Genomic DNA, 12,459 nt, shown 5'->3' with positions numbered 1-12,459 from the left:
CTTTGTACATTTCCAAATTGTTTTTCACAACTTTAGCAAATTCACTTCAAACTTGTGAACTATCAAAGGGGCATAGAGGATTATCCCTTTATAAACTAAAATCCCCAAACCTATAAACCAATCCACACAAATTGAACTTTGCAAAAGTGTATTTATTGTTATATTCCCCAAATTAGAACAAATGACTGAGTTTAAAAGTACAAACAAAGACTACTTTAGGCAGATGTCAAGCTTTTTTTATTGGGAATATATACTTCACTGCTTCAAACAAGTCCAATGATGATGTTTGAGTCCATTGTCATCGCAGAGTTGGATTCTAGCGAATTGTCTTTGCTGGGCTTTTGAAACTTGATGCGGCCTGAAGCTGGAGTTGGTAGGCCATTGGGTGAATTTTGAAACCATATAGCCTGAAAAAGAAAAACAACAAAGAAATTAGCTTCTGGTTCATACAACAAACACCCCGTTCCTACTTTTTAAAACACACCATTAAATATAAATCTTTACAAACGTGAACAAACCTTGGTACAAACTGGTTGGCTGGTCGTTTTGGTCGATACTCTGGGTTCACCATGAACAACATGTGAGGAAATCCTGTGCCGAAGTAGGCTCCATCTGTGTGATGATGTCTGGAGGATTTAGGAGTGTACACGTCCATACACTTAGGGCAGTAAAGCTTCACCATTGCCTCTCCTGGGATATCTGACAAGCCTAGATTAGTCAGAAAGCAAACGGTAAGGAAAGACTCAATGACCAAGTGTGGGAGAAAATGTTTGGAAAGTGTCCACCTCACCAATAGGAAGCATTGGCTGATTCTCGCAGTATACTCTGGGACAATAGCCAAAGTCCCCTTGCTGGTATTTTTCCAACTAAAGAGAGAAACAAAAATTAAAGATGGCTGCTGATGACTGATTTGGAGAGCCAGTGAGACTCGCTAGTCATTATGCACTGCGGTACCATTTGTGCGATGCCTCTGTTTGTGAGAATGTATCGTGCATGTATAAGACCATAGAGCATCTCAGCTGCCTGCTCAATCAAATCGCTCTGATTCTGGTTATCTTCAGTTTCCTCATCTGTTAAAAGAAAAATCACGCAGGAAGTTAAAAACTATAATTTTTCTTCCTTTTAATCCAAAGTCTAATAACCTCACCAGGCTCCAGGTCGAGAATCAAATCCAAAGCCTGACGGTAATGAGGGACCTGCTCGTTCAGTCCTGTCAGGTTGAACTTGTCCTGAATGTAGTCTTCATCAACCTGAAATACAGCATGTACAGCGTATGTTCAGTGAATAGGTACTGTTGCTGCAGTCGGAATAATACCACACACTGATGTGAAAGCATTAGAGAAGCGTCTAACAGGATTATTCAGCTGCTGCCAGGGCAGAAAATAAGGGGTTATAATTAGAAATTGGATAGTACAAGTGCACATGTGCAGGTCTAACCAGTGATTAACTGGATGGATGCTGAGAACAAACAATTCCTGGAAAATTCATTCTGTTTTTTTTTTTGCTTTGTTTTTTGTACATACACGATCTCTGACCGGTTTGTTTGGTATAAGCTGCCATGTTCTCCGGTAGAGAACACAGTGTTTGCAAAAGTACTTGAAAAGGATTTCTGATTGCCAAATATATTTGCATTTTACAGTCAATACTTACTAGAACCACGTTTGGAACAATTATAGAATCTTTTGAGATATGTCTCTACCAGCATTGCAGATCTATAGGAAACTTTCACCATTGGTTTTTGAATCTTATGAGGAGTTATTTATGGATTTTGACCATATTCTGAGCACACATGAATATACTCAGAGCTAAATCTAGCTATTGCTTTTCTGGTTGTAGTTGTAGTTTTAGGGTTTTGTCTTGTTCGAAGTTAAAACCTCTTATTCTTCCTTGGTGTCCCCAGTATTCCCTAGCTTTGTCTCTGTTAAAGAAAAGCAGCCTCATGGAATGATTAGACTGCTGGTGATTTTCATCACTGCCATTATTCAGTCTGTCCTCTGCACATTCACCACTGTGTGGTTTATCTTGGCCACAAAACAATCAGACCCATAGAGAGGGTCATCAGAGCTTCTATACATTTCAGGTCGGCGCCATTTGCTAAAACCAGTTGCCACAGAGAGTTTCTTTATCCAGGCTCTGATGAACACAATGAACATCTTCCGTAGACTTCTTTTCTGTGTACATATCTACACTATTGCAACCAGTGCATACACATATCTCTCTACTTACTATATCTCTTAGGTTACCTGTTACTTGTTAACACAGACACTGCAGCCACAAGAAGAAGCTACAGTAGTTAAATAAAACACTTCCTTAAAAGTTATTTCTGGTAACTACTGAAAAGGAATGGTAACTGAGCCAAAGGATCGTGACTACGTATTGTTTGAACCACCACAGGTGTCTTTCGCATGCACAGAACATTTTTTCCCCAACATAGTGTATGGAGGTTTACCCCTAGAATTTCAGCTTATAAAAGGCTGTCCACTCTCTCAAATGTCTCAACGTTGACTTTTAGAAGTCAACGTTTAGTAAAACCGGTTTTGTTTTTAACGTAATACTCTTGGAAATGTGTCAGAACCCAACAGTTTCCGACCCCAACTTAAAAGCCTCTCAGTTGAGGTACAAATGTAAAACAGACTCGATTCTTTTATAAATGAGCTGTTACTTTTGATTCTTTGATCATATTTTCAAAGTAAAGGTGGAACTTGCCTCGCAGAACAACTCGTTTCCTCTGAGTCCACAGAACCAGGATATCCAGGACACCTCCTCCGAACTGCTCATCCTCCTGACAAACAGTAGAGCTCTTTAGATCCACACCAGTCGGATAACCAGAAGCTTTCATTAAAACAAACTTAAAAATGAGCCATTCTAACATTATACGCCGTCACTTATCGGATATGTGCTCCGATATAGTTTACGGTCACCGCAACTTACGTTAGCTCTTCATATACACGCTACCTGGCTAGCTATTGTGTTGCTATGTAGCTTAGGGTGCATAATTCGGTAAGTATTTCTGTTAAAAGTATTTTCACATGAGAGTTTATTAAATTACAACATAGATTTAGCTTCACTTACCCGTTTAAATGTGCCTTATAATGTATTAATATGCAGGCTTTGCTAGCTTTTCCTCTCTTCCGCGATGACCAACTTCCGGTGTCTTAGGTTTTCAAATTAATAGTCTAATTATAATGGGCTAACAGGAAATAGAAACATTTAACGAATTATAACTCGTTGAATTTAAACAAACACCGACACTGTTCAAACACTGTTCCTCTTTTTAATAAAATAACAATTCCAATACACCGGATGTAACAAAAAAATAAAAATGACATTGATGTCCATATTTCTCAGGTAAATAAAAAAAAAAATTCCCAACAGTTATAAGTAACGTTGACATTAGGCTATATGCTTTTCATTTTATTATCAAACTTATGCAACAACACTCCATACTTTTAAAATAATTTACTTTTTTTTCAGTCAAATTTCCCACTGTTTTACATCTTGGTTGGGCCAGAAGGACTCTTAAAAAAAAAGAAAACATATCCTGATGTAATGAAGACTTCAGGGAAGATCTGAAAAGGTTTTGCGTGAAGGTGGACCAACATCCTTCTGCTCCTGCTCCTTTCCCATTCCTTCGAACATTAGAATCCTTAGCAGTGGAAGAAGAAACACTTGTTATTACTTCAAATTTTCAATCATACTCTTTGTACCTTCTGAAGTTCCTTTAATGAGATGACAGAAAAAGTGCTGTGAAAGTGAAAACTGTCATTCACTCCTAGATCAGCAGCTGGTCAGCTGGTCAGCTGCTGATCTAGGAGCTATAATATTTTTCACGTACTTATGGAAACACGAAAAACATGGTTGGTGAAAGTGTGGAAACCAAAGAAAATCCACTTTTAGCTTAAAGTGTTGTGGTTAGGGGTAAGAGTTAGCATTAGTTGACAGTTTAAAACAAAAGCCATGCGATCATATTATACAGCCTTCTTTAAAAGCATTGTGTTTGTACAACGGATTTCTTTACTCAGAGCTTACATGAAAATCTACCTGGTCTCATTACATAGCAAAGCACAAAACCATTTTATTTTTTTTATTTCAAAGACATACATTCAAAAACATACTCAAAAGCTCTAACTTGAATCGATCTAGAATCAGACACCCTTTCAGTTTCATGTTAACCTAAATATACTCACAGCTTCAGAATTGCATTTCGCTTCCCCAGCATCATATTCAGGAAGTCGTGGTAGCTGATTGTGTCCTTCGATGGGCCTCCAGCTACCTCTGACATCATCTTTTTCAGCTCTAAGTGAGTTTTGGCTAGTCCAAGTTTTTCCAGCATACGTTTTAACCCCATCATATCTGAAATATTGTTTGTGGATACATAAGAAGTAAATTTGACAAGTTCAAGTGGCCTGTGAAAACGCTGTTAAAAACGAGTGAGTGAGCAAGTTGAAATTTCTCACGGTAGCTAAAAATACTTTTGTTATGTAGAAGTTTGATAGTCTTTACCTATGTCTCCTTTGTCGTTGAGATCAAACTCCATGTATTTCTCTAAAAGGAAGACATGGAAGTGTTTTACAGAACATTATACCAGCAATTTAAATGCAAATAAAGACATTTATTACTCCAAGTAACTCACTTTTAAACATTTCAAGCTTTGTTGCCAGATCTTCCTCCTCTGCATACTTTGAATCGGAGAGAAACGCCTGAAAAGGGGATCAGTTCATTTGTTTGGTCACACCATGAAGCTAAATTACTCTACCCAAATATGACAGTTATTCCAGCTCACCTCATTTATGGAGTTAAGTTTTTCCTCCTGCTGAGACTTAAGAAGCCCATAAGCTTTACCTCCTGTTAAAAACAAAACGGTGATCAAGCAAATCATTTTCTGAATTCTGAGAAGAAAAACAAACCATATCAATTTGAAATTTCAAGCTTTTTTCAATTGAATTGGCTTTAAAATATAAGCTTTAGTAGAAAAATGCATGCTTACCTTGAGCAATGTTATCCATCTGTGTGAACTGTGCTGGGAAACTGTAAAACAGCGACTGTTTTTAATCGCTGTGGTTGTAAATTGTATCTGAAGAGGAAGTGAGGTCTGGGTGAAGTTCCTGCATTACATTTAAGGCAGCAGAGAGCTAAGGTCAACTGTGTGATGCAAAAAATGTAATTCCCATTTACCCCATCTTTTCAGCATGCAGGGTCTGAAAACTTGTGCCATTCGGTTCTTTTTCGTGTTACTGCAGCAGCGTACTGCCCACAGTGCGCTCACTGTTATGTTTCACTTCTGTACAATGCGATGAATGAGGTTACATGTTTTCACAGTTTTCAGGAAGCAATATTGTTGAAACATGGGAGATTGTTGTTAGTCAGTGAAGAGACAACTCAGTTACCTGAAATGAAGGCATAAGCCAAGAATTTAGAGTTTATGCAGTTAATATAAATACTTTATTAATACACGGACATAAATACACGGCGTTAGAAAGATCAAATATCCTTAAAATTTTACTGAGTCTATTTATTTGAAATGCAGGCTGGAACATGACATTTCTCTACTAAAAGTATTTTTTTATCCAATATAATTTCTGTGAAACTGAACATGGTTTTGTAATTAGCATTATACAATAATCTTGAAAAACAATCCTGCAAGGATAAGCCGGGATAGACATTAGATGAAAGGATGGATGATGTTATAGTTTATTCAGATGCACTTTACAAGTCAATCACGGTATTGCCGTGATGTTTTATTTTTGCCAGACGATGGCGCTCTTGCTCAATTGAAAATAGGAAAACAGTTGTACTTCGTTGTACTTCAGTTTCAAGATGACACTTCACAGGAACTGAGAATATCCTACCTTAAAACTAAAGGGTACAAAAGCTAATTCTCGCAGGACCTTGCTGCATTAATCAGAAAATGGCTCACTTGTATTTTCAGGTTTGTCTTTTAGTGTTTGTATTAAAAGTTCCTCCCAAATGCAGAGGTGAGTTTTTTGTTGGTCTTTCTTATTGGATAAAATCAGCCAATATTCTATGTTAATATATATTTTATGTCTTTTTTTTTTTGTAGATTTGCACATTTTAGTAATTCACTACATACAGTAATTTTTTGTCTTTCCTGTCTCAGCAACCTCATTAAAATCTGACTCTGCGGGTGCCGAGTTTGTGTCAGCTATTAAAGATCAAGACGTGGCTCTGTCATGTCTAAACTTCAACATCACGGATCCAAGGATTTGCTATAGAATCAGACTGACGAACAACACAGATGCCAAGCAACCGTCAGTTATTTTTGAGTATCCAAAGAAATCCCAGGATGCCAAACGTGTGAATTTGGAAGCAAACGTGAAAGGACAAACGTGTGTTTTTTTGAAAACCTTGCAACAATCAGATGGAGGGGAGTACAATTTAGAAATTTGGAAAGGATGGGACAGAATTGATGTCACACAAATAACATTACAAGTGAAAGGTAAGGTCTTCATTTTTTATTTTTTTTTTTATTTTAACGATTAATTTATAAAATCTGCATGGTAGATCACATGCTTCTTTATGATTTTTTTAGACTGCTGGACCCTTAAGCCAGAGGTGGCAAAGCCTGGCCAGAAAGTGAGTCTTAACTGTTCAGTGGATGCAGAAACGGCCCCTTCAAATGTCACATGGGCGAAGATGAAAGGGAGAAACTCTGTACCTGTTAATTTGACAAGGGTTGAAATCAAGGGTATATCCCTGACAATCAAGTCTGTGTCTGCCAGTGACGACGGGTGGTACAAGTGTGATTATATGCTCGGGCAAAGTCAGCGTTGCTCAGAGATCAATCTACGTCTTCAGGGTCATCAAGGTCTGATCTTAAACAGATCTCTTCAGTATTACCTCCAATAATGTTATATATTAGATAACTGTTACTATTTCTCCACTTTTTTGTTTGATTAAGCAGATGTGTCCGCAACTACCATGACTCCAACATCTGCATTTACAGAAACTCGCCAAGGTGCATTTTCTGCTTAATTTTCCGCATACACTGTAACAGTGGTCTATTTGTATTGAGATGTTGAAATCCCTTCATCTTTATGTCTTTTCCAGCCTCTCCTTACATTGCTTCGGAGACCAACAGGACGAAAGGAAGTGGTGGAACCTCGACTCTGGTTGTAGTCCTGACCATCACCACGATTTTCACACTTGCAGCACTAACAGGAGTGCTTATTTACAGGAGATACAAAACTCAGAGGAACTCTGCAGGTGGGCTCTTTTTTTCTCTCTTTCTGTTTTTTATGGTTTTAAGGTTTTATGGTTGATTTCTATTGCACAGCGATTTGTGATTTTATGTCTGTGAAAAGCGCTTTATAAAAAAACTTTACTTACTTATTCTCGTTTTCTCTCTGTTCCTCTTTCCCCATGTAAATATGTATGTGTATATATTTATATATATATTCTTTTTTTTTTTTGCGTTTTCCCCTTTCTTCACTTGTGAATCAGTCCGCTTTAGAGAGCCTGCAGATGTTTATGAGAATGTCAGTCTTCCATGTTCACCAGGTGAGAGTAAAATTATGACCTTGGTGCCACTTTTCTTTAATCAAATATCTAAACTGCCCCTCATTATTTGTATTTTCTTGCCTTAAAACTAGAGTCATTTTCCACCTTTTAAATGAGAAATGTTTGTGTAACACACAGATACTACAAATCGAATCAACAGCTTGTATGCTTTCCCAGAGGAGAACGTAGAAGGACTCACCTGTAAGTATATGGCAATGACGACTCTAATGCTTCAGTATTGAGGATTCATGCAAATATTCCAATATTCCCATTTTTGTTGCAGTTCAAATCTAGACATTTTCTGGCTACTCAAGGAAAACACTGAAGATCTTTCTCTGTTCCCTCAAAAAATAAATAAAATAAAATAAAATTAAGACCAACCTGCCTGAACCAAGAAACATGCCACCTTCAGCATCACATAAATCCTTTTTTTCCCCCATTGGTTTGACCTTCAGCATTTTGTTATCACCATGTCTAAATGCCTAAATGCGGTGAGCTGCTACAATGTAATTGGCTGATTCCTTACTTGTGCTAACACCACTGGACAGAAGTGCCTAACAAAGTTTCCAGTCAGTTTATTTCAAATGATCCATATTTTTCAAGTTTGTTTGCTACACTGTTGTCTTTCAACAGGCTTTATTTCATCCAAAGTGAACATGTGATCTTCTCTTGTGTATTTTATTTTGCAAATCTTGTTTTTTGTGTTGGCAAATAAAACTATTTCAGCATTTAAGTAAAGACAGAGCAGTGTTAATTTTACTTTAGTTGACAGGTTGTAATAAATTGTAGAAATCATCATCAGTGGTGGCAACTTCTCTTTTTCGCAGTCCCGGTTGCTGTACTTCCTCATCCTGAACGACATCATAAACATGATTCTGGTAGAAACAACCAGAATGACATTAGTAGACTGGGATATATCAGACCGACACAAATCAAATGGAAATGTTGATATATATACTTATTTCTTTTTACCATTGAGATGCTTGACGGTTCATCAGCTGCAGAAAGAGAGAAAACATCAGTTGTGACATTTGGTACAAGATCAAAAAGTGAAAGCTTAGATGACGGGTTCCTCTACCAGATTCAGGACCCAAATCCATGTTACGCTTCCTCTTCCAGTGAATAAAAACTCCTCCTGCTGCTGCACATAATAAAACACCAAGAAGGAGACCTAACCATGCCAGACTCTGCAGAGCTGAAGAGAATGTAGTCTTATTTCTTTTTTCTTTGTGCTTAAACAAGGTTGCATTAACAGAAAAGTAACCCCACATACGTACATTTATCAGGGCTCAAACTTTTTGACGCCCTCAGTGAACCTTCTCTGTACACAGAGCAGGTTATTGCATCAGAGCGAACTGGCCAAACCGGGAGAAGAAGCTCATTGATCAATGTGTTGTTGACATGAAATAATCTGCCTTGCCAACGCTCTTGGTTACYTCCAGACCAAGTTAAGTTGAAGTTTTCTTCACATGTTTCAACACAAGTAAGAACACAAGTCAAAGAAAGATTTCCTCCTATTGGCTGTGTATTTGCTGCAACTGTAACATAGAAAAAAAAGTGTCAGAAGAAACTTTTATATAGCTCTCAGAGTCTGAATTTATTTACTATTATTTTTCTCACTGACCTTCGAGGGTGTGAACCCTAATTTTGTGTAACACTCTTTGCTCATCAGATGAAGCCATGCACTGGTAATCTCCAGCATACAGAGGAGTCAGTTTGCTGATTACTAAGGATGAGTCTTTGATCACATGAAATACATTTGTTGAGCCATTTTCAGGTAACACATCACTGAGTGTTTTGTCATTCAGTGTCCACTCTATTCTGTCTCCAAGTCTGAGAGAGGAAGTGTTTCTGCAGAGAAGTGACACTGACTCACCAACAGCAGTGAACACTTCCTCCAGCCCATCTACAGGAAAAAGAGCAAAGCTCAACCTTTGTTCATACTAAACCACAGTTTGGATTTCTTATTGCAGAGCATTACCTCTTACTGTTGTCCTGTAACTAGCAGAGGCTTTAACCTCACCATTCTGGGTTATTTGGCATTTCCATATTSTGTGATGGTCGGTCAGTTTCCTGGTAATGATGAGTTTTGAGAAGCAAACATATGGATTTTCAAATCTAAATCTATCACCAGTTATTGGAACGTCATCCTCTGTTGTCCAGGTGATATGTATGTCTGTGTTTTTACAGTGGTCAAATCCTGTAGATTTACTGATGGAACAGTGAAGTTCTATGGTGCCCTCTGCTGGAGGTTTGTTCTCAGAAACTGTTGAATAAAATCAAAATTACTCTCTCGTTTAATATTCACTTTAAAAGATCTTCTGAACCACAGTCCTACTTACTGTCAACAAACCGAAGGGCAACACTTGAATTTAGCTCTCCACTTTGACAAGTGTACAACTTGGCATCATCACGCTCCATCTGAGGGATCTCCAGGGAGCAATCCTTTAGCAGACGATACTTGTTTTCCTTTAAATGTGTCACTTTTCCAGCTGTAACCACCTCATCTTTATCCCATATCCCAGCTGTGACTGTCCAGTTTACAGAAGAGCAGGATCCAGTAGAAGGTAAACCACATGTCAAGGTAACTCTGTCTCCTGTCACAGCAATCTGCAGCACAGGATCTGTATGTAATAATAAAACAATGCATTTAGACTAAAAATATAAATAAATCTTGAGTATTTATTTTCAAAGCAGGTATTTAGGTATCTATGGTAATTCAACCTATATTCACTTGCAAAGTGAATTCAGGTGATTCTCTGTTTCTGTGTTGGATAATTAACAAATTAATCAAGATTAAAGAACTGAAAACCAGACTATGCTGATTGAGCTTCAAGAGGCTTTTCAATGCTATCCATGACCGAATACAGAGAAAGCATCCAGCACATGGTACTGTATTGGATGTTTTTTCTCCTTACACACATTTTAAAATTTGTAAGGTAAAGCAAATCACCACAATAAATAATTACTTAAATACTTGATACAACCCAGATGAGCTGATTATATATAATAGAAGTGTTGTACCTACCTGATGAATGAAGTGCCAGCGAAGCCCATAGAGGAGATATAAGATACAGTCCAATCAAAAGCTGGAAATTCATTTTCCTTTCATAAGACTCTTGTGTAAATGCTTCACAAATATGACCAAGTTCAGTAAGGGCAACCGTTTCTTAAAATACGTCTTCAGGAAGTATTTTTGTCACCACATGACAGGATGTTACTTCAATGCAAAACTGAATGTGTGCAAAATCTTCTTCTGGGCTGTTTTTGTCGCTCTGCAGGTCCCTGTAATTTGTTCTTCTGCTTCAGATGTTTGAGTAAATATAACTTTTACTTTCAGCCTATTCTTCTCCATCTCTCATGTGGATGCCAGACATGTTAACATATATTTTTTTTAGAGTTAGTTTTAGACACTTTATTGCAAAATTAGCAAAGATGTGTTTTTGTTTTTTTTTCTTTTCATGATTCATGGATGAGTCCAGTTCATTGTCTATTCTGTAAGATGAAAACTGAACACAAGCTGCCTGATAAACCCGATCCAGTGTGAGGTTCCTCACATTATTGGTTCAGTTTTTGGTTCTTCTCTAAAGGTTCTGATCTTACAGAAAGCTGGTCTGATTCTCAAATGAAAAGCAAATAAAAAGTACAGCTCAGCCAAACATCATTCACTCCAGGCAGATTAAGGGTTACAGATGTTTATAAATATTATCCAACATGCCTCCTCTGGCTGGATGTATATTAAAGTTTCAGATTGACCCAGCTGGAGTCTCTGATGAATCTGACAAGGAATCTGAGGAGGGAGATGAAGATTAGGTCCTTTGAACCCCCAAGACTTGAAGCCCATAACTAAAGCAAAAATTGTCTTAATATTGTAAACCAGCAAAAACATTGTTCAGAAATTATTCAGATAGTATGATTGCAGTAATACTTTTTTTCCTGTGATTGTTAAGGGTGCTAACAAGTTTAAATAAAATGTCAATACAAATTATTCAAAAAGAAGTAAACTAGATTTTTGCTCAATTCATATTTATTTGGCTTTTTTATTATATTTTGATAGATGTTGTCATATTTCCTATAATAAACAAACTTACCGGTTGCTGAATATTCAGCAGCAAAGCCAGGAACAGCACTACTGCAGAAGGTTACATCCATGCTGGAAACGTGGATAAGCAGCTAAAAGGTGACATCTTACATGACAGATGCAAAGATGTGGCATAGACAAATAAAACATTGTAAAATCAAACATTGACAAAGTGGCTCAACCACTGAGCCATGTGATGGTCCAGAATCATAATTTTAGGCCTTAAGATGTAGAGACATTTAATGTCAGCCAGGTGAGCATAAGCTTTTTCTCCCCCTCTACAAAACACAAAAATGTTTATATTTTTCAAATAAATGTTTTAAATTGTAGAACACCAGCAGTAAAGTTGTCTTCTGTTTCTTGTGATTCTTCTACCTCGGTGTGTTTCCTCATGGCTCTAAGAAGAGGCAAACTGATGTAAGCACATTTGAACATTCCTGCCTGATTTGCAAAGTCGTTCAGTTCTGACAAACTGTTTATTAGCAGCATAAAAATATGAAAACAACAATCATGTTTAATCTTATTTTTCAGAACAAATGACATTTTGTAAATCAGCAGTACCTGCATTTTTGCAGCGTTTCCACTTCATGTAGATGCAAAATCCAACTGCAGCTACACCTACACATATTACGAGGCCAAGACGAAGGGCTAAAATCCAGGAAAGCTGCAGAGCTGAAGAGATTAAAGTCTAGTCATTTTTGGTATTCTTATATTTTCTGTACAATTTTTATAGATGTAACCCCACATACATACTTTTATCAAGGTTCAAACTTTTTGACGCCCTCAGTGAACCTTCTCTGTACACAGAGCAGGTTATTGCATCAGAGCGAACTGGCCAAACCGGGAGAAGAAGCTCATTG

General features: G+C 37.4%; 4 protein-coding genes across 8 annotated transcripts in view; 1 reads left to right on the top strand and 3 right to left on the bottom strand.

Annotated features, from left to right (window-relative positions):
• Window positions 1-218: 218 nt before the first annotated feature.
• On the bottom strand, window positions 219-3,183 carry LOC103478541 (casein kinase II subunit beta-like). The gene is made up of 7 exons (XM_008432448.2): window positions 3,073-3,183; window positions 2,707-2,782; window positions 1,148-1,250; window positions 955-1,070; window positions 791-866; window positions 519-708; window positions 219-407 (listed from the first exon to the last, which is right to left on the bottom strand). Exons 2-7 carry the CDS (start codon window positions 2,776-2,778, stop codon window positions 317-319), a joined length of 648 nt encoding a protein of 215 aa, XP_008430670.1. The 5' UTR covers window positions 2,779-2,782; window positions 3,073-3,183; the 3' UTR covers window positions 219-316.
• Window positions 2,789-8,256, top strand: LOC103478539 (uncharacterized). 2 transcript variants are annotated; one of them, XM_008432445.2, is made up of 8 exons: window positions 2,789-3,000; window positions 6,119-6,457; window positions 6,551-6,826; window positions 6,923-6,976; window positions 7,069-7,224; window positions 7,462-7,518; window positions 7,657-7,719; window positions 7,802-8,256. In XM_008432445.2, the coding sequence occupies exons 3-8, from the start codon at window positions 6,655-6,657 to the stop codon at window positions 7,810-7,812; spliced, it is 513 nt and encodes a 170-aa protein (XP_008430667.1). In that variant the 5' UTR covers window positions 2,789-3,000; window positions 6,119-6,457; window positions 6,551-6,654; the 3' UTR covers window positions 7,813-8,256. The 2 variants fall into 2 exon arrangements, with proteins under 2 accessions (XP_008430667.1, XP_008430666.1); XM_008432444.2 differs by lacking the exon at window positions 2,789-3,000 and adding an exon at window positions 5,477-5,975.
• LOC103478540 (allograft inflammatory factor 1-like) lies at window positions 3,385-5,110 on the bottom strand. Its single transcript, XM_008432447.2, has 6 exons — window positions 4,988-5,110; window positions 4,784-4,845; window positions 4,634-4,700; window positions 4,504-4,545; window positions 4,188-4,353; window positions 3,385-3,646 (listed from the first exon to the last, which is right to left on the bottom strand). Exons 1-6 carry the CDS (start codon window positions 5,004-5,006, stop codon window positions 3,559-3,561), a joined length of 444 nt encoding a protein of 147 aa, XP_008430669.1. The 5' UTR covers window positions 5,007-5,110; the 3' UTR covers window positions 3,385-3,558.
• Window positions 8,181-12,459, bottom strand: part of LOC103478542 (uncharacterized) — a 5,573-nt gene continuing 1,294 nt past the window's right edge. The window contains exons 1-8 of one of the 4 annotated variants that reach the window (XM_008432449.2): window positions 10,547-10,696; window positions 9,861-10,142; window positions 9,500-9,784; window positions 9,143-9,424; window positions 8,796-9,056; window positions 8,597-8,713; window positions 8,491-8,516; window positions 8,181-8,393 (exon numbers count right to left, since the gene is read on the bottom strand). In XM_008432449.2, coding sequence (XP_008430671.1) covers window positions 8,280-8,393; window positions 8,491-8,516; window positions 8,597-8,713; window positions 8,796-9,056; window positions 9,143-9,424; window positions 9,500-9,784; window positions 9,861-10,142; window positions 10,547-10,619 — 1,440 coding nt within the window. In that variant the 5' untranslated portion in view covers window positions 10,620-10,696 and the 3' untranslated portion in view covers window positions 8,181-8,279. Of the gene's footprint in view, window positions 8,394-8,490; window positions 8,517-8,596; window positions 8,714-8,795; window positions 9,057-9,142; window positions 9,425-9,499; window positions 9,785-9,860; window positions 10,143-10,546; window positions 10,697-12,459 lie in introns of those variants that run through there. The other 3 variants (XM_008432451.2, XM_008432450.2, XM_008432452.2) reach the window with 3 other exon arrangements.

Source organism: Poecilia reticulata, linkage group LG16 (assembly GCF_000633615.1).
Source record: "Poecilia reticulata strain Guanapo linkage group LG16, Guppy_female_1.0+MT, whole genome shotgun sequence".
NCBI classification, from domain to species: Eukaryota; Metazoa; Chordata; class Actinopteri; order Cyprinodontiformes; family Poeciliidae; genus Poecilia; species Poecilia reticulata.
The sequence above is the reverse complement of the archived record's forward strand: the minus strand, read 5'-3'. Positions and strand labels throughout refer to the sequence as shown.